Source organism: Hylobates moloch, unplaced genomic scaffold (assembly GCF_009828535.3).
Source record: "Hylobates moloch isolate HMO894 unplaced genomic scaffold, HMol_V3 SCAFFOLD_7, whole genome shotgun sequence".
Taxonomy (NCBI): domain Eukaryota; kingdom Metazoa; phylum Chordata; class Mammalia; order Primates; family Hylobatidae; genus Hylobates; species Hylobates moloch.
Window position 1 is genome coordinate 16,108,539 of NW_026652282.1, and position 20,808 is coordinate 16,129,346.

General features: G+C 49.7%; 1 protein-coding gene across 2 annotated transcripts in view; it reads right to left on the reverse strand.

Moving 5' to 3' along the window:
• MAP3K15 (mitogen-activated protein kinase kinase kinase 15) overlaps positions 1 to 20,808 on the reverse strand; it is a 55,410-nt gene that overhangs the window by 9,837 nt on the left and 24,765 nt on the right. For both annotated transcript variants that reach the window (XM_058441531.1, XM_032756658.2), the window contains exons 10-15: positions 10,471 to 10,628; positions 4,844 to 5,027; positions 3,903 to 4,062; positions 3,037 to 3,211; positions 1,729 to 1,914; positions 1,352 to 1,457 (exon numbers count right to left, since the gene is read on the reverse strand). In XM_058441531.1, coding sequence (XP_058297514.1) covers positions 1,352 to 1,457; positions 1,729 to 1,914; positions 3,037 to 3,211; positions 3,903 to 4,062; positions 4,844 to 5,027; positions 10,471 to 10,628 — 969 coding nt within the window. The remainder of the gene's footprint in view (positions 1 to 1,351; positions 1,458 to 1,728; positions 1,915 to 3,036; positions 3,212 to 3,902; positions 4,063 to 4,843; positions 5,028 to 10,470; positions 10,629 to 20,808) is intronic.

Consider the following 20,808-nt stretch of genomic DNA (forward strand, 5'->3'; position numbering starts at 1 on the left):
TGTGGTGGCACGCACCTGTAGCCCCAGCTACTGGGGAGGCTGAGGCAGGAGAATTGCTTGAACCCAGGAGATGGAGGTTGCAGTGAGGCAAGATCGCGTCACTGCACTCCAGCTTGGTGATAGAGCGAGACTCCGTCTTAAAAAAAAAAAAAAAAAAAAAAGTAGCTGGGCGTGGTGGTGCGTACCCCTGTAATCTCAGCTACTCAGAAGGCTGAGGCACGAGAATCACTTGAACCCAGGAGGTGGAGGTTGCAGTGAGCTGAGATTGCGCCACTGCATTCCAGCCTGGGTGACAGGGCAAGACTCCGTCTCAGAAAAAGAAAAAAAGAAAAAAAAAGTACAGCCAGGCTGCCACCCAAGCCTGTGCCGTTTTACTACAGAAGGTGTCTGCTTGGAGTGGGAGAGGAATTAAGCACTGGGATTTCCCAAGCCTCTCCTGCAGCCGAGCCTGGGCTACACAGTGCATTCAGGAGGGTGGGCCGGAGCCAAACGGCAAGGGGCCGAAGGAAAGGAGGAAACCATGATGGCAACAGAATGGGCTGTAAAGCTTCCCTTAGCAGGAAGAAGCTGCCAGAGAAGGAGAATCAACTTTGGTAACGTTTCAAAAAGGAAATCGACAAAAACCAAAGATTTCTGTAACTACTACGTGATGATTCAGAGAGAGGAATCTGAGCCACTGTATTGTCAATTATCCAGGAGACATTCCTGAGTGCACGATGAAGGGGATACCAGGGGACTGGAGGATCCTTCCCCTCTGGCCCCATGCTCCCTTTTAGTATTATTTATTTATTTATTTATTTTTATTGAGACGGAATCTCACTCTGTTGCCCAGGCTGGAGTGCGGTGGCGTGATCTCGGCTCACTGCAACCTCCGCCTCCTGGGTTCAAGGGATTTTCCTGCCTCAGCCTCCCGAGTAGCTGAGATTACAGGCATATGCCACCAAGCCTGGCTAATTTTTTGGTATTTTTAGTAGAGACGAGGTTTCACAATGTTGGCCAGGCTGGTCTCGAAGTCCTGACCTCAGGTGATCCGCCCACCTCGTCCTCCCAAAGTGCTGGGATTACAGGCATGAGCCACCGCGTCCGGCTGCATGCTCCCTTTTGAGACCGTGAGTTAGAGTCTATGTGCAGTCACCTTCATTATGCTTCGGGGACACATAAATACAGCACCATGAGATGCTCTCAGAACTACAGAATCAGCCCTGGAAGAGGTCTATGACAACATGCATTTAATTCCAAGGAAGTAGATAACCAAGATGGAAAAGAGAAAAGCAACAACTGTTGAATGAAGAGGATATTTCTTATCTTTTCACGGCCTAAAGCTGACCTTGACCACAAAGGGGGCGCTCACCTGGGATGAGAATGGTGACCGCGGCCTGCACCGCTCGGCGGATGATGTTGTCCATCGCGAACATCCAGTGGGGCCTAATTAAGTGGTTCCTCAAAATTTTATTTACCTAAAAAAAAAAAAACAAAATAAAATCACAAAAATCCAGATTTCCAGTGCATTGCACGGAGAATCACGGCAACCTACACTCATCCTCTTGGGGGCCGCATGCAATCAGCCAGTTCACCCAGATGCCATTTCCTGGACTTCATTGTTTAGGAGGAGCTGCTGAAGCTTGGGATTCAGGTGTATACAGTTAAGAAGAGATGAGGGCTATGGGAGGAGATGGTAGCTGAATTCCACAATCTGGTGTGTTCCCTAGGGCCAGATGGAGCACTTACGGCATCCTGAAACCCGAACAGCACCAGGTGAATCTGACTGATGGACGAGCTGTCAAAGTCCAGGTCCACCTTGAGCTTTGATATTGTGGTCGCCATCACCCGGTGCTCTGGGGAGCGGATGAAGTCCCTCAGGATCCCAATGATTTGCTTGATGTGGCCAACTGAGAGATGCAACTCTTCGGAACTCTGACAACACACACAAATCATTTTCATTGAGTCAGACAGAGAGCAAGAGTTCCGAACATACTGGGGGAAACACGGTCCATTTGCTAAGAAACTTGTGGAACTCCCAGGTGAGAAGGGGTCTCTGTTTGTTCCCTCCATAACCTTCCTGTCAGGGTTCTGGCCCCTTCTCCCTGGTGGATGCACAGCTAAGCCCCTCTGTGAATGGCTTCCTGTTTAACCCCTTGTAAGAGCCCCCATCAAGGCCATAGACATAGTTCAGAGCGGAGCAGCGGCCTCTTCCTAAAAGGCCCTTTTCCATCTGAAATAAGGGAGGGGGGCCGGGCATGGTGGCTCACACCTGTAATCCCAGCACTTTGGGAAGTCTAGGCAGGCAGATCACCTGAGGTCAGGAGTTCGAGACCAGCCTGGCCAACAAGGCGAAACCCCATCTTTACTAAAAATACAGAAATTAGCTGGGTGTGGTGGCGGGCACCGTGTAATCCCAGCTACTCGAAAGGCTGAGGCGGGATAATCACTTGAACCTAGGAGGTGGAGGTTGCAGTGAGCCAAGACCACACCACTGCACTCCAGCCTGGGCGACAGAGTGAGACTGTCTAAAAAAATAAATAAATAAAGATTAAAGAACAATAATAATAAATAAACTGAAATAAGGGAGGGGAATCGGTTTGCCAGTCCTGTGCCCTAGTTCAAAATCAGATATTTTCACCCATAACCACTCTCCCCAAGGTGGCTGTTCTCCCAGCTTCTGAGGGCAGCTCCAGCATGTCCTACAGCTGGGGATTAACTCCAGGACTCACAACTGGATCATGAGAGGCCAGAGAAGGTGCTTCGGGCTTTCTGCTACAATCTGGCTGGTTTTCACCAGGGGGCAGCACCGCCCCACCAATGCCTGGAATCACTGCAGTATCTGCAAATTCATGTTTCGTCAGAGCTTTTTTTCTTTGTATTTTCTTTTGTTTTGTTGGGGAAGGGAAGGACGTTAGGGAAACATTTACAGTGGTCACCGTAACTATGCAGATATTCCAGGGCGGCAGGAACCGAGATCCCTGATTGGACCTGTCTGGGGACTGGGACCTGGGCAGAGGGAGCGGGAAGCGTCGGTGCCCTCCCTCAGGCAAGTACCTGGGCCACACACTCCTGCAGGTTGGAAGCCACCTGGTTCTGCTCCTCCCAGAGGATTTTGTACAGGATGGCACGGCGCTCACTGTCCTTGCGTAGCAGGAAGAGGCCCTGGTCCCTGTCCTCCGGGGACGAGGCTAAGCCCCGGTCTTCCAAGGCTGAGCTCTCGTCTGGAACACTGTGGACAAACACGTGTGACAATCTCTGTGCGTGCCGGGACACTGTCACCAGGAGTGTGTCACGTTAGGACGCCCTGGAGAAGGGCTGAGAGGTAACTGCGATGCAGTCCCTGTGCTCAAGAAGATGAAACTGCCGGAGGAAGGACAGACATGCAGTGTTCTGTCAACCCCCACAGCAGGGGGGAGAGCAGAAGGAGGGGGAGGCAGGGTAAAGGAGCCTCCCAGGAGACGGGGAGGAGGGAGGGAGGGAGGGAAGGGGGCAAGCACAGAAGGAGAGGTGAGGGAGGGAAGGTGAGGGGGACAGGGGAAGGAGGAAGAGAGAGGAAGGAAAAGGAGGACGGGAGGAGGAGGGGGCCGGAAGATGAAGGGACACAGCGGGCAAGGGTGAGGGGGACAGAGAAGGGGAAGAGGAGAGAGGGGAAGTGTCGAAGGAGAGGGGAGAGAGAAGGGAAGAGGAGAGGTGGGGGAGGGCACATGTGGGGAATGAAAGGACAGGGAGGGAGGGGAAGGGACAGCAAGTGAACGAAGCGCCCTCCTTGCCAGGATGGGGCAGCCAGCCACCCTACTGCCCTGCAGAAGGGAAGCAAAACCCCTCAGTGGCCATCTGGTTGGGACCAGGGAGGTGCCCTGTGGCAGAGGACTACCAGCACCCTTTCGGGCCCGCAGCGGAGGGACAGGATATGGGTGTACCTGAGGAGGTGGCCAAGGTGGTGCCTGGGCGCCCGGGTCCTCTCAAAGAGTGTGTCAGGCTGGGCGTCGGAGTCTGGGGAGACAGAGCTGTGCTCGCTGCTGCTGGTGGCCATGGGCTCCCCCTGTGTGGGCAGGGCCAGGACGACACCGCGGGGACCTTCTGTAGGGGGACAGCCAGACACCGAATGGGGAGACTCAGAGAGGGACAGGGTGGGGCTGAGTCCCTGGCAGCCCCTCAAGCCCAGGTGAACCGCCCAGGCACCCAGGATCCTGTAGAAATGTGGGTCGGGCGGGTGACGGGCCCCAGGTGCTATATTTCTACTCAGATGCATGCAGTCAGGGGTCCCTCATGGAGCAAGTTGCTGAGCCACTCACTCTGTGGCAGCTTCTGACCCCAATCGGTACCAGGGAAAAGAGGACAAACTGCCTCCTTTTCAGGGGCCACTCTTACATCATTGCCAGTTAGGACTTACTGCCCCAGAAGGTGTCACTGGACTTCGGTGGCCTGCAGGACAGCCACCTCAGGCAAACCTCCCTGACACATCCTTTAATCAAGGTCAGTGTTGGCACAAGATGGTAAGCCAGGCTCCAAAACTGAAGCCCCAGGCTCTGCACATGGGGAAGACGCAGAACCCAGCTGGGGTACCTCTTGCCTCCCCACTCTCTTCCCAATCCCGAAGGAACAACTTCCAGCAGACGGCAGCCCAGTCACCCAGAGACTCCCTGGGCCTCTGTCAGGAGATCGAGGTGCATTTATTAGCTGGATTTTGACAACCTCCAAACCTACTGCACAGGCCCCGTCACTCTTCACAAAAATGGGCATGACGTGAGCAGCCCAGGGCTCTGGATAGCCAGAACTCTCCCTCCTGAGCAGCAGAGAAGCCCAGCGCCCAGCATTCACGTGGCCAGGGTGCTGCCCCAGCTGTCCGGGGAGGCCTCACCTGAGGGCTTGAAGGCAATTCGGTTCTTCTTGCCCTTGTTCACCTGCCTTAAGAAACCCTCTCTCAGTAGCTCAGCGGTGGTGGCACGTTTGTGGGGGTCAGGCTCGAAACAGGATAAAATGAAGGCTCGGGCTTCAGCCGAAAGGGCTTCTGGAATCTCAGGGTGGATCTTAAACATGCCCACCTGCATTTAAGGGAGAGGCAACTGATGTGTCAGTGAGGCCTTGGGTGAATTCGGGTATCCACGTCTCAGTCCAAAGCTCCTGTACACCTGGCATCCCCGGACAGGCATAACCCATGCCCCTTTGCAACGTCATGTTCTCGTTCCTCCCACCCCGAGGTGGAGTCCATTTCCCCCTCCCTGGCATCTTGTGACTTCACTTTCACCAACCGATAGTGACAGAAGTGACATGGTGAGAGTTTCGGGGCCTGGGCCTTAAGAGGTCTTGTGGCTCCGCTAGTCACCCTTAAAGCCCCGAGACCACCACGCAGAGAGGAAACCCAGGAAGTACGACCCTGTGGAGAGGACGCCCCAGCCATCCCAGCTGGAACTGCCGTGAGGGAGGGGCCTCTCGGGCCCCCCTGCTGCACCAAACCACCACTTGGCTGCAACCTCATGAGTGAGCCCGGGCAAAACCCACAGAAGAGCCAACAGTCAGCTCAAAGAGGCATGGGAAAAAGTCATCGTTTTCAGCTTCTGAAATTTTCGGGTGGTTTGGTACATAGCAGTAGAGAACTGAGATGGGACTTGGGCCACAGCCTAGGGCGGCATGTCCTCTAAGAATACTCGAAGGCATCTGTTACCTAGTCCCTGACGCACAGGGTCCCCAAGAGATGCCTTTAATACCTCTCAATCCCTCTGCATCCACAGCCCAGATTCCCAGCCTCCAGCTCAAAACCACAAGCAGACAAAACCTTGAGGCTGCCAATGTATAGACAGGTAACTAATGGCTCTCTGTCCCTGTGACCTGTAGGGAAGCAAGGGTTGGTTCTGAGCTGTCACATCTCGCTGTGACACGGACATGCTTCCATGACACGTTACATAGCCCCCTCCTTCATAACTGTTCCCAGTAGGGTGGCCCCCTCATCTTTTTAGGAGTTGTCACCTTCAGTTTCACAGTCTACCCTGTGTCTTTTCCAAGCCCACCCAACAATCCAGGCATGGAAGCTGTTCTGTCCTCCAGACCCACACCCATTCCCAGCTCCTCAGAGCTCCTAGGGGCTGGCTCAGCCTCCACAAGCCCCGCCAAGTGAGCTCAGGGTGCTGCAGAGTGTAGAGGGCTGGGCCTCCCGACTTCCTGTCCCCAAGGCCCTTGACCTGGCAGCCACGGCCATGTGCTGTTTCCAACACACCCCTCCTCCTGGCCAGGCTGCCCAGCTCAGGAGTTACGGATTCGAAGAACACTAAATGCTGGGTGAAATCCCACCCACCGCCAGGTCTGCAATGCAGGGCGCCTCACAGGTGGCTCCTCTCACCTGAGCAGTAGGGAGGTTAAACTGGCACTGCTCACAGGCACTAGGGGTACAAAGACCAACATTCAGGCAAGAACATGAAGAGGAAAGGGTGGCCTCTCCCCTGGCTCTCTGAAAACAGCAAATGTGGGCAGCATGCTGACACCCGGCCGGAATGCCCTCTTTAAGGGTGCTTTGCTGTGACCCAAAAGCTCCTCGTATTGGTCTTCTAGGGCCACTGTAACAAAATACCACAAACTGAGTGGCTGAAACAACAGGTGCTTATTGTCTCACAGTCCTGGAGGCTGGAAGTCCAAGATCCAAGTGTTGACAGGGCCAGGGACTCCTGAAACATGTAGGGAATCCCCCTTTGCCTCTTCTCGCTTCTCGTGGTCTGCAGGCGGTCTCTGGCGCTCCTTGGCTCCTAGATGCACCCCCTCACTCCTCTGCCTCCCCGAGGCATTCCCCTGGGAATTGTACTTTGTCTTCTGAGCATGTGTGTCTAAATCTCCACCCCCACCCCCCAACTTTTTGAGACAGGGTCTCACTTGGTCACCTAGGCTGGAATACAGTAGCATGATCATAGCTCACTGCAGCCTCCAACTCCTGGGCCCAAGGGATCCTCCTGCCTCAGGTTCCTGAGTAGCTGGGACCACAGCTGTGCGCCACCACATGGGCTAATTTTTTGATGTTTTGTAGACACGGGGTCTTGCTATGTTGCCCCGGGGGATCTTGAACTCCTGGCCTCAAGTGATCCTCCTGTGTCAGCCTCCCAAAGTGCTGGGATTATAGGGGTGAGCCAATGCACCTGGCTCAAATATCCCCCCTTTTTAAAAGACACCAGGCTGGTCCAAGTGCAGTGGTGTTTGCAGCTAGTTGGTGACAACCAGTTACAGATTTCTTTGTTCCTTCCCCACTCCCACTGTTTCACTTGACTAGTTAAAAAAAAATAGAAAGATTTAAAAAAGAAAAAAAAAAGTACAAAGACACCAGTCATACTGGATTAGGGCCCACATTCCAGACCCCATTTTCATTTGATTTTCTTTGTAAAGACCCTATTTCCAAAGGTCACATTCTGAGGTACTGGGGGTTAGGACTTCCATATATCATTTTTGGGTGACACAGTTAAATCTGTAACAGTCCCTTCAAGGGAAAGAGAGTTTCCTTTGTTTCAGACACTGCCCAGAAGTTTCTTGAAAGTTTTCTAAAGGATTGAAGGATCCCAGAAATAACACAGGGGCCATTACTTATTTAATAATAACTTTCTCATTGGCAATGAAAAGTGACTTCATATGCCATCCAAAAAAGTCAATACATTTTCAAACCCTTTGTACAGGCTGGGCACGGTGGCTCTCACCTGTTATCCCAGCACTTTGGGACGCGGAAGCAGATGGATCACTGGAGTTTGAGACCAGCCTGGCCAACATGGTGAAACCCCACTTCTACTAAAAATACAAAATAGCCAGGCATGGTGGCCCATGCCTACAATCCCAGCTACTTGGGAGGCTGAGGCAGGAGAATCACTTGAACCTGGGAGGCAGAGGCTGCAGTGAGCCAAGATCGTGCCACTCTACTCCAATCTGGGTGACAGAGTGAGACTCTGTCAAAACACAAACAAAACAGAGACTTTGTACAGTGAATTAGCTAAACAAAAACAAGGGGAGGCGGGGAGCCATGCATGCCCTGCGGAGGAATCGAGCCAGTCACAGCCTTCAGCTCTCTCCCTGGTTTCCCGGAAGTCAGCAGCAGGTCAGAAAGCAGCCGGCTGTGGCTCTCAGGTGGGCCTCATGTTTTTCTCGTCACCAGCTGCTGTTTATTCCAACGCTGCCATGGAAGCTGCAGGTCAGATCTACAACAGCCCCAACAGGGTCCACCGCACACGGTCAATGTGCCGAGGAAAGTCATCGCTGCCTTCCAGCCCAGGAGCTGAGGGTCCTCTTGGGATTGCAGGTGTCAGAAGACTCTTGTCGACTTGAGGTCTTGGCCTTGGCTCTGAACCCAAGCAGCTGATAGGAGGGTGAGAAGCTCTGAGATCCTTCTGCAGGGGCCTCGCCAGGCTGAAGAGAGCAGCCAAGGCACCCAGGCAGGCAGCACTCAGGACCCATTGAACGTGCTGCCCTCACCTCAACCAGCAGAAACCTGCACTCACACCTCCAAGTTCCTTCTGCCCAAGAGACAAGCAGAGAGCCTGGCACAGACACAGGCCGTGAAGGTGCCATGTTTGGCAGAGAAGCCAGGAAGACGCCTCTGGAATCGTGTTCTATCAGGGCCGTGTGCACACACTGTGGCCTCATCATCCATAAGCAATGGCCATTTGGCCTTTTGTGACCCTGCTGTCTCAAGGCAGTGCTCCATGGAAGGTCAGTGCTGGTAACGGCATCCTAGGGCTAGAGCCCTGCATTAGTCTGTTCTCATGCTGCTATGAAGAAATACCTGAGACTGGGTAATTTATAAAGGGGTTTAATTGATTCACAATTCCACGTGGCTGCGGAGGCCTCAGGACATTTACATCCATGGCAGAAGGCACCTCTTCACAGGGCGGCAGGAGAATGAGAACCAGCAAAGGGGGAAGCCCCTTATAAAACCATCAGATCTCGTGATAACTCACTATCACAAGAACTGGATGGGGGAAATCACCCCCATGATTCAATTATCCCCACCGGGTCCCTCCCACAACACGTGGGGATTATGGGAACTACAATTCGAGATGAGATTTGGGTGGGGACATGACCAAACCTTATCAAGCCCCTTACATGTTTCTAAGCATACACGGGCCAGAAGCTGCACACCCGACCTTGGGTACACAAGGGTGTCCTGGCATCAGCTTCCCGTGAGGTCACAAGGAAGGACATCCCTTTCCACTATCTTGGCTGCTCGGCGGTAAAACCCCCACCCGCAATGCTCAATCTGCACGATGTTGGCCCCAGCACATGGGCTGCCCTTCCTGTTAGCTCGGGGAGGGTTATTGGAATGATAAGGGATATATTTACCTGATAGCCCAACTCCCACCGCTCCAGAAGCCAGTCAGAAACCTGTCCCCCAAAGGCACAGACCCCACATGGCCTTTGAGCCTTACCCACTGTAAGAGCAAACATGAAGGGAAACTAAGGGGCTGGATTCTCCCTGTTGAAAATAAGGGGAAAGGACCCTCCTCCACCCCACCCAGCTTTCTTAGAGCCTTGACTTGAGTGAACTTCTAACTCTAAGGTTCTTTCTCTGTCTCCGAGATATATGTGAATCTTTTAAACAGCTAAATAAGACTCTTGCCAGAAATGTCTTTTGCAAGGACCTGGAAGCCATCTCTTTGAAATGTAATCATCAAAGAAGATAGGGCCTCTATCTCCTAGTTTCCTTTTTCTTTTTTTTAAACTTGTCATCTTTTATTGATTTTTTCATAACTCTGCTCTCCCCACAAATAGGAAGGTAGGTTTCTAACTTTGATGGTGGCTTCACTCCAAAACTACCTACTGTCTTAAAGATATGAGAAGTTTACTGTTTTTTTTTTTTTTTTTTTTTGAGGTAGTGTCTTGCTGTCACCCAGGCTGGACTGCAGTGGTGCAATCTCAGCTCACTGCAACCTCTGCCTCCCGGGTTCAAGTGATTCTCCTGTTTCAGTCTCCCGAGTAGCTGGGATTACAGGCATGCGCCACCACGTCCAGCTGATTTTTGTATTTTGTATTAGAGATGGGGTTTTACCATGTTGCCCAGGCTGGTGTCTAATTCCTGACCTCAGGTGATCCACCCATCTCGGCCTCCTAAATTGCTAGGATTACAGGCGTCAGCCACCGTGCCCGGCCTATATTTTCCTTTGGATGAAGCCAAACAGTGAACACCAATGGTCCCCCCAATCACCAGGTGAATCTAAGATGAGCTCCTTGTGACAAATGGCACCACCAAGTTGTCTTACTTGAGGACTAGTTACGGTTTCTCTTGAGAACACAGATGTCACAGGTTGTGTCTACTCGGCTCTATGAAACGGTGAGATCGCTTTCCGTCTTTGCAGTCTCAGTGGATTGCCTGTGATGCATCTCACATTCTGGTTTAATGCTTATCCAATTAAAAAACTGTTTCCTTCTCTCCTACCTTTGTGGAGAGGTTTTCTGGATTGGGAGGAGACTTTGTTTTTAATTCTACTTCCCAACCACGCCCAACCTCAATCACGGAGCATGACTTACTTTGAACATGGCTGCCTGCGGCTCACCGAGCTCATGGAACGGAGGCTTGCTGGTGGCCATCTCAATGATGGTGCAGCCCAGGGACCAGATGTCGGCTGGGGCACCATACCCGCGAGGCCCTTGGTCAATTATCTCAGGTGCCATGTACTGCAGGGTGCCTATTTGGAAAACAAACAAACAGACTGTGGGTACCATATTGCTCAGAAACTAAGTGGCCTGTAGTCCCAGCTACTCGGGAGGCTGAGGCAGGAGGATCACCTGAGCCCAGGTGTTGGAGACCAGCCTGGACAATATAGCAAGACCTTGTCTCAGAAACAAAACAAAACAAAAAACCCACCACTAACTGTGAAATGAATGGCTTCACGAATGGCAGATGGAGTCTTGTCCCATGCATAAATAATATGGTTGCCTTTTTTTTTTTTTTTTTTTTTTTTTTTGGAGACAGAGTCTTGCTCTGTCGCACAGGCTGGAGTGCAGTGGCATGATCTCGGCTCACCACAAACTCTGCCTCCTGGGTTCAAGCGATTCTCATGCCACAGCCACCCAAGTAGTTGGGATTAGAGGCACACACCACCATGCCCGGCTAATTTTTCTATTTTTAGTAGAGATGAGGTTTTACCATGTTGGCCAGGCTGGTCTCTCTGACCTCAGGTGATGTGCCTGCCTCAGCTTCCCAAAGTGCTGGGATTATAGGCATGAGCCACTGCTCCTGGCCTGACTGCATATTTCTTTGACCAGAGACATGCAACATGCCTTCCTTTAATACTAACCATGTGGAGAGAGGACTGCCTGGCCCCTCAAAGGACAAATGGCGCAATTCAGTCAGCACATATTAGTACATGCCAAATACAGGGAAGCCAGAACGTGAGAAACACAGCCTGATGGTAGGGAGCTGCCTAGCGGAGGAGATAGAATGCTGGCAGCAGTAGCAGTAATGGCAAAATGTGGTAGGTGCTAGGACAGAGAAATACACAGAAGGCTACAAGAACATTAATAAAATAGGGTTTGACTCTCTGCCTGGTTCGGGTCAGGGAAAACTATGGCTGTGTCCATTTGGGTCTCTGAGGAGTAAAATGCCAAGACGAGATGAGACATATGAGAGATTTATTGGGGAAAAGGTCTCTGAAGGACAAAGCGGGAGGGAGCAGGGTGGGCAGGGCCGGCTGCGGACCACACGGCAGGTCCAACACCTGGGAGCGGAGGGGAAGGCAGAATCAGGAAGAATCTGGGATGGGAGAGCAGCCCGTAGAGGGCTTCAGCCAGGCCGCTGGGGAGTCTGCAGCCCAAAGTCATCCACTGGAAGAATCCCACCTGGGTTCTAGCACCCCTGCCAGGCTCAGGCCTTGGTGGGGAGCAGCCTGGGTAAAGTGTAACTGCTGGGTTGGTAGCCGGGGCTGTCAGGGAAGCAGGCTCCTGCTGTGAAGGCTGGAGAGCTGGACGAAGGGGATCATGGGTGTGAGATAGATAGCGGGTCCAGGGAACAAGCGATGTCTGACACAGGGCAGGGTGTGGGAATAGTTAAGGAGGCAATGGCAAGGGCACAGGCCCAGTGGCAAGCAGGGTGGGCCCAGGGCTCTGGCTTTGGACGTGCTCTCGTGGGTCACGAGCTACCAGAGGTGTGCCACAGAGAAGGTGGTGATCAGCTGTGACGGCGGGAAGCTGAAAGGTTGTTGAGGGGAGACAGCACACGGGGAGGTCAGTCAAGGGCTCTGCGAATAACATCCTTCGTTTTCCTTGAAACTCAGCCTGTGCAAAGGAGACATGTGAAAGTCACAGCAGCTACTGGGGGCTGGCAAAGAAATTTAGAAAAAGACAGCAAAGTCAGAGATGACCTTGGCCACGCATGAATAGAACACTGAAACCCAGAGAAATTCAAAGGCCTATCTCAGGATTACACAACCAAAGGTTTAATCAATGAAAGCAGGGCCAGGCACGGTGGCTAACGCCTGTAATCCCAGCACTTTGGGAGGCCAAGGTGGGCGGATCACCTGAGGTCAGAAGTTCGAGACCAGCCTGGCCAACATGGCGAAACCCCGTCTCTACTAAAAATATAAAAACGCAAAAATTAGCCAGACATAGTGGTGGGTGCCTGTAATCCCAGCTACTCGGGAGGCTGAGGCAGAAGAATCCCTTGAACCTGGTTCGCAATGAGCTGAGGTCGCATCACTGGCACTCTAGCCTTGGCGACAGAGCGAGACTCTGTCTCCAAAAAAAAAAGAAAGAAAGCAAAGGGCACACTGGCTATAAAGAAAGTTTGGAGAAGCTACCTCCTATGTCCCCCCCTCTGGAAGATCCTATGTCTTATTAGCATTCTTCCCATGCCCACTTTAAATACTCTAGGGGCAGCTGTAAAGGATGGAATGTCCTGTGATGATGGCAATGTTCTATTCTGTGTGGTTAATTATGGTAGTCACTAGCCTCATATATTTGACTGTTGGGCCCTTGAAATGTAGCTAGTGAGACTGAAGAAATGCATTTTTAAGTTTTAATTGTATTCAATTACAAGTGACTTAAATATAAATTTAAATATGAATTGGGTTGTATCAGTGAGCACAACAGATCGATGAGGCACAAATGATGGCTTTGGTCTCCAGAGCTGATGCCCTGACGGGGAAGTGTTCAGTGAGTTGCAGAGTTGGGCAACATGGCACCGCATTACACTTGATGCCCTGTTAGGAAATCCCAGAGCCCCAAGAAGGGAACGTCCGGTGACACAATATCCCCTATGGGCTCTTGCTGCTGTAACAGAGGGAGAGGTCTTGGCAGGGAATGTGCCTTCTAACGAATCCCTAATTGAGGAAGGATCCGATACTGTGCTGCTTATGAAGCTACCCTCTCTCAGCTCTGCTCTGTGACGCTGAGTCTGGGACTCCGCTTCACCTGCAGCTCCCCATTAGGCTCTGCAACCAGGTGGCGCTAAAGAGAGACCCTGGAAGGATGCGGGAGGGAGCGGAGACCTACTGTGTGCTTGCTGTGGCCCTAAGCTTCGCGTTGGACCCTCAGTTGGCCCCAGTCTCCAGCTGTGTGTCACCCTGTACTTCCAGAACCAGCCTCATCTTGCCCCTCAGAGGTACCTGCTCCAGCCTGGTGACATTCCCTCCCAACAAGTTCTAATCTCACCCTCCCATTTGACCCCCAAACCCCAGGGGTGTAGGCTTCCTGATACCTCAGGGCCTCCTTTTCTGCCTTTTTGGTTTTTGGTAACCAGCAAACAGTTATTTCTATTAAATTCTCTCCGTGGAAATAACTGGGGTTATTTTTGTTTTTCTGCCTGGACCCTGACTAATATAATCACCAAATTTATTTCTTCAAAGAGCAAGAGAATACATTTATAGATGTATCCAGCAGTAGAAAAAAACGCTAAACCAAACATCAATGGCTAATTGGCTCTGGTCAAATAACTGTCCATCCTGGTACAATTATTTCATAATTGAAGCCTATTTAGTCTGCTTAATTCTAAATTTGGAGATTTTGCACAGCAAAGGAAACAGTCAGCAAAGTGAAGAGACAACCCACAGAATGGGAGAAAATATTTGCATAATACCCCTCTGCCAGGGGATTAATCACCAGAATATATAAGGAGCTCACACAACTCTATAGGAAAAAATCTAATAATTAGATTTTTAAAAATGGGCAAAACATCTGAATAGACATTTCTCAAAAGAAGACATCTGTAAATGGCCAACAGGCATATGAAAGGGTGCTCAACATCCCTAATCATCAGAAAAATGCAAAAACCACAGTGAGATAGCATCTCACTGCAGTTAAAATGGCTGATATCAAAAGACAGGCAATAACAAATATGGGCGAGGATGTGGAGAAAAGGGAACCCTCAGACACTGTTGGTGGGATTGTAAATTAGTACAACCACTATGGAGAACAGTTTGGAGGTTCCTCAAAAAACTAAAAATAGAGTTATCATAGGATCCGGCAATCCCATTCCTAGGTATATACCCAAAAGAAAGGAAATCAGTATATCAAAGAGACATCTGCACTCCCATGTTTGTTGCAGCACTGTTCACAATAGCCAAGATTTGGAGGCAACCTAAGTGTCCATCAACAGATGAATGGATAAAGAAAATGTGGTACATATACACAATGGAGTACCATTCAGCCATTAAAAGAATGAGATCCTGTCATCTGCAACAAAATGGATGGAACTGGAGATCGTTATATAAAGCGAAATAAGTCAGGCATAGAAAGAGAAACATTGCATGTTCTATTTGTGAGAGCTAAAAATCAAAACAATTGAACTCAGGGACATGGAGAGTAGAAGGATGGTTACCAGAGGCTGGGAAGGGCAGTGGGGACTGGGGGAAGGTGGGGATGGTTAGTGGGTACAAAAAAAATAGAAAGAATGAATAAGATCTAGTATTTGATAGCACAAGAGGGTGACTATAGTCAATACATTTTGGCTGGGCATGGTGGCTCATGCCTGCAATCCCAGCACTTTGGCAGGCTGAGGTGGGTGAATCACTTGAGCCCAGGAGTTTGAGACCAGCCTGGGGAACATAGCGAGACCCCTATCTCTACTAAAAGAGTACAAAAAATTAGTCAGGGTTGGTGGTGTGCACATGTAGTCTCAGCTACTTGGGAGGCTGAGGTGGGAGGATCACCTGAGCCCAGGAAGTTGGAGCTGCAGTGAACCGAGATCACGCCACTGCCCTCCAGCCTGGGCGGATGGGAGTGAGACCTTGTCTCAAAAAAAAAAACCAACAACAACCACAACAAAAAAAAAACTGTACATTTTAAAAAACTGAAAAGAGCATAACTGGATTGTTTGTAACACAAAGGATAAATTCCTGAGGTAATAAATACCTTATTTACCCTGATGTGATTATTACACATTGTATGCCTGTATCGAAATAGTCTATATAATACCCCATACATATATATACCTACTATATACCCACAAAAGTTAAAAATAAATAAATTTGCACATTTTTAAAAATATGGAGCCATGGTGAACAGCACTCTTTCTGAAGGCAAGGATTTAATAATGACATTCATATTAGTTATTTATTGCTGTTTAAGAAATGATCCCCCAAATCTATCAACTCAAACAACAAATAGTTAGGTCTTACAGCGTTTCTAAGGCTTGAAATCCAGGAGCAACTACCTAGCTGGGTGGACCTGGCTCAGGGTCTCCCAGGAAGTTGCAGTCCAGATGTCAGCTGGGGCTACAGTCATCTGAAGGCTGGACTGGGGCTGGAGGATCAGTTTCCAAGCTCCTTAAGGATAGAGCTAGTGGGGGGCTTCGGTTTTTCACTACACGGGATCCTCCACAGGACTGGCTTGAGACGTGGCTCCCCTCGGAGAGAGTGATCCGAGAGAAAGAGGAATGGCACACTGCCTTTTATGACCTAGTCTCCAGGTCACACACCATCACTCCCACTTCTTCCTATTCATTAGAAGCAAGTCGCTAAGTCCAGTCCACATTCAACGGGAGGGAACTATGCAAGGGTGTGACTATCAGGAGGTAGGGATCGTTGGGGGTCATTTTGGAGGCTGCCTGCCACAAATCTGACTTCTGGTGAGCACTTGATGGCTTACCAATTGTCTCCACGTAGCCTTGGCCAGCTGACTCAAACGACTCTGGAAGGTTGGGCAGAGGAAGCACTATGTACCGTTATTCCTACTTTACACAGGAGGCAACTGAGGTTCAGAGAGGCTAAAGGATTCGCTTAGGCTAGAACCCATTGTCTTCTACCTCCAAGTTCAGAACTACACACCATGACATCACTCATCCATATACTACATCAAAAAGAAGCACTGCTGGAAAAAAAAGCTGCCTGAATAAGAGCAGCACATGTAAAGATTTCCAAAGCCATATTGGAGCATCTTTCCATATAATTGGAAGGTACAGGGCACTAATGGAAAACTAGGTGCTCCATTTTATTCACTACTGTATTCACAGGGTAACCATCCACTCTCAGTACAGCTAACAGAGAGAGATGGACGCACACAACTATTTCAAATACTCAAGGGAACACTCCCTGGCAGGATCCATGTTGGGTGTGTACATCAGCTATCCCAAAGGCTGGATTCTGTCAAGAAAACCAAGTGAAGATGGCATTGTGGGGCATGTGAATCACGCACAAATGCTGGAAAATTGGTTTTCCTTAAATCTGGCTCTCATAGGCCAGGCACGGTGGCTGACACCTGAATCCCAGCACTTTGGGAGGCCGAAGCAGGTGGATGGTTTGAGGTCAGGAGTTCGAGATCGACCTGGCCAACATGGTGAAACCCCGTCTCTACTAAAAATACAAAAATTAGCCGGGCACAGTGGCGTGTACCTGTGGTCCCAGCTACTTGGGAGGCTGAGGCAGGAGAATCATTTGAACCCGGGTGGTGGAGGTTGTACTGAGCCATGAAAGCGCCACTGCACTCCAGCCTGGGCAACAGTAAGACTCCATTTCAAAAAAAAAAAAAAAATCTGGCTCTCTTGGGGCCCCATATGCTCCCTAAACTCTATTTCCTCCAAGGTATGCCCTACCACACTGGTCACTGGTCACAGCCCACTACGGCTCTTAGGTACCTACACCAGGGCAGTGGTGCAGAGTTCAGAACAAGGTGACCAAGAGACTCACAGGCACTGACTCAGGCCCCCTAGGGCACAAAATCCACTGGGGACTCCTGGAGAATTGTCCAATAGGATTTTCAGATTACCAGCAAAGAAGACACACGGCAGAAGACACGAGTTTGTAACTGAGGCCCAGGGACCTTCTAATCTGATCAAGGGGCTGATTGAGTTGACAGAGTAGTTTAGGGGGGTGGTGCTGAGACAACTTCTTTAGGGAGAGCTATGCTGGGCTGCCTACCCTCTCCCAAGTTACAGGATTTGGGGCAGGACTGTCCCCAAAAGGGCGTGGGCCCAGGGCAACTCAAGCCACTCAAAACCAACTTACGATCATCACATCTTCCATAGGCCCTTGGAGATACCGTTAGAGCCCAAATTTCAAGATTTCATATTAATCAAGTACAGAAAAGAAAAGTAAGGTACGATTTTCCCATAGTCCAGGGGACTACCCTAGTTGACCTGACCAAGGGATGAGCCTGGTGGGAAGGGGGCGCCACTGGTTCCTAACCCAAAGCCTTTGAAGGGGGCTTCACTGAGCCAACTCAGCTCCGTGTGTGTGTGTTCCTGTAGGTAAATTACACGGTGGACTGGCTCCCAAGGGAGCAAAGGTAACTTCCAGCAGCAGACAGGAGGCTGTAAGGTCTGGGGATACTGCCACACCCTCTCAACAGTGGGCTGAAGCTGCATGAACTCTGGACACCAGATGGGGGACCCTATTACAGAAATACTGGCTTAGGGTTTATCTTTTATTTTATTACTTATTTGATTGATTGACTGATTGACAGGGTCTCATTTCTGTCGCCCAGGCTGGAGTGCAGTGGCACAATCATGACTCCCTGCAGCCTCATTCTCCTGGGCTCAAGTGATTCTCTCACCTCAGCCTCCCGAGTAGCTGAGACTACAAATGCGCACCACCACACCCAGCTAATTTTTATATTTTTCGTAGAGACGGGGCCTCACTATGTTGGCCAGGCTGGTCTCAAACTCCTGGGCTCAAGCGATCCTCCCGCCTCAGCCTCCCAGAGAGCTGGGATTACAGGCGTGAGCCACCGTGCCCAGCCTATGGTCTTCTTAAAAGGAATCCCGGGAGTCTCTCTCAGAACCTATTCTGGTTCCAGGGGCTGCCCAATAAAAAATAAAGGAAAAAGAAAGAAAGAAAAGGAATTCCTCCTCAAACGCAGTCCTCCACGATCTGAATCCCTCAACAGAAAGAGATGGAAGGAGGATGTGATGTCAGGGGCAAATGACTGGGAGGAAGGGGTGGTCAGCCAAAGAACAGGCTCCTGCCCACGACACAGGAGTTACACCCAGTGGGAGCCAGCGAGGGAAAATAACATCAGCCAGGCCCACAGCACGCAAAGCCAGCTTCCAACAGTGCTAGTCAAGTGACAACTGTCCCTGCCCCTGTCCTCTCCTTCCTGCAGCTGGTGATTAGGGAGAAAAAGCCAACACCCAGCTCCTGACCAGAGGTCACTGCCTGCAGGGAGAGGGGAGAGGGGTCTGACTTTTGAATGAGAACCAGGGCGTTGATCAGTATATCAGCCTGACTTTTTTTTTTTTTTTTTTTTTTTTTTTTTTTTGAGACAGGGTCTTGCTCTGCCACCCAGGCTGGAGTCCAGTGGCACAATCGGCTCATGCAACCTCCGCTTCCCGGGTTCAAGTGATGAGTCCTTTTTAATTCTTGAATTCAGACTGTGTGCGCTCCTTCAAGTGTCATTATGACTTTCTCTGTTATGTAAGGGTGGCTGGAAAAGTCAAAGGAAAGAACTCCCGCCCCGGACAAGATGAAAAGTGGGAGAGAAAAATCCAGTGGCTTTTGTGATTACACCCTTTGAGTCCAATGGGTTCAACACGTTAGTTACACACACAAACTCAGTTCTCTCAAAGCCTCTTTCCAGCTCTAATAACTCATGACTTCTAAGTACAAGTGAGTATTTAATTAGCAAACACTTCAATTGCACTTGCTATGTGCCAGGGACCAGTCAAAGCACTTCATCAGTAACTCACTTTAGCCTCATAAAAACCCTATGAGTAGGTACAACGAGCATTTCTATTTTACTTACGAAGAAACTGAGACACATGGAGGTTAAGTAATATGCCCAAGGTCACACAGCTAGCAAGTGGTTGGGCCAGGATTTGAACCAATGATGTTTGCAGCCAGACAAGAACAGAGTTCCTGTCCCAAGTTCTCCTTCTAGGTATCTACCCAAGAGGGCTGAAAACACATGTTCACACACGTTTTGTATGTGAATGTTCACAGCATCATTATTCACAGTGGCCAAAAAGTAGAAACAATCCAAATGACTGTTAACTGGTAAATGGACGAACCAAATGTGGTTCTCCACACAATGGAATGTCATTCAGCCATGAAGAACAACGAAGTACCCATACACACCACTGCATGGAGGAACTGCAAAAACAGGACTCAACGTGCAAGAAGCTACATGCAAAACCCCACACACTGTATTCATTCCAAGCATATGAATACCCACAACGGGCAAAGCCACACAAACACAACAAAGCAGATGAGTGATGAGCTGGGGCTGGAGTGGGAATGGGGATGAGTACCAAGGGGCACGGGGTCTGCTAGGTTCAGACACCGGATCGTGGTGATGGCTGAGCAACTCAGTAAATTTACTGAAAACCAAAGAACTGTGTACTTCTAATAGGTGCTTTGATGATAAGTCAGCTATGCTTCGATAAGGCTGCTTAAAAAAAAAAAAAAGAAAAAAAAAAGGCGGGGCCGACCCTGGCTCTAACAGCCCTTCCTCCTGTTCTCGCAGGTTCCTATGTGTGGGCAAACCCTTCAGAGGAACACAGGGAGGGAGGGCTCCAAGCCAGGAAGTTACCTGAAACCCTCTGGCTCTCCTGCCAGGCTGAGCAACTACCACCCAGAGTTCTGCACCAACCAGCTGAGATTTCCTTACAGAACTGCTCTGTTTTGCAAAGAGCAATTATATGCGGGGGAATTTCCTAACCAAAATGAGACCCCTTCTTTATTATCCCCCAAACACCCCTGCATTCTTTTGCAATGCAAAATCCGTGCCTCCCCAAGCCAATTACTTGGGAAATCTGATATGCAAGGATGAATTATACATGTGTTTTCTTTGTGAGTTTGTTTCCTCCTCAGGGATGCTAATTATGAGATAAATTGTTGGGGGTTTTATGTCTTCAAATAACTCCTTGTCATATAAGAGCCCCTCTTGCTACGTATTGCCAAGCTAATTGGTGGCTTCCAAAGAGGAGGATACAAGTCATTTTCAATTAGGGTAGTAAAATGCTAAAAGAAAATAAAGTGCTAGTCATACACACATATTCATATACACATATTGACAGATGTATACGTATATTTATACCAGAAACAATGAATGAAAATTCAATGCACTCTTTCTTCGAGAGACTCTGATAGTGTCCCTGCTATAGTATTTTCCCATTTTCAGGCACACGTACCTCCCCTTGTGTTACAAGTGAGAAGTCATTTTGTGATGTATTAAAATTCTCTTTAGATGGTGAATGTGTCTCCATTGTGGGTGTCCAGTGGCTGACACGCAACAACTCTCTCATTGACAAAAAGTCTTTCAAAGCTGAGACATTATTTACCAAAAATAAGACCCAAGCTGTCCACTCTACAGCTTTGGTGACTGCAGAGATAGAGAACAGTCACCTGTCTTTTATAGCCTATTTCAGAGCTATATTATTTTAAGAGCTAATTTTTTCTTTTTTTTTTTAGACAGAGTCTCGCTCTGCCACCCAGGCTG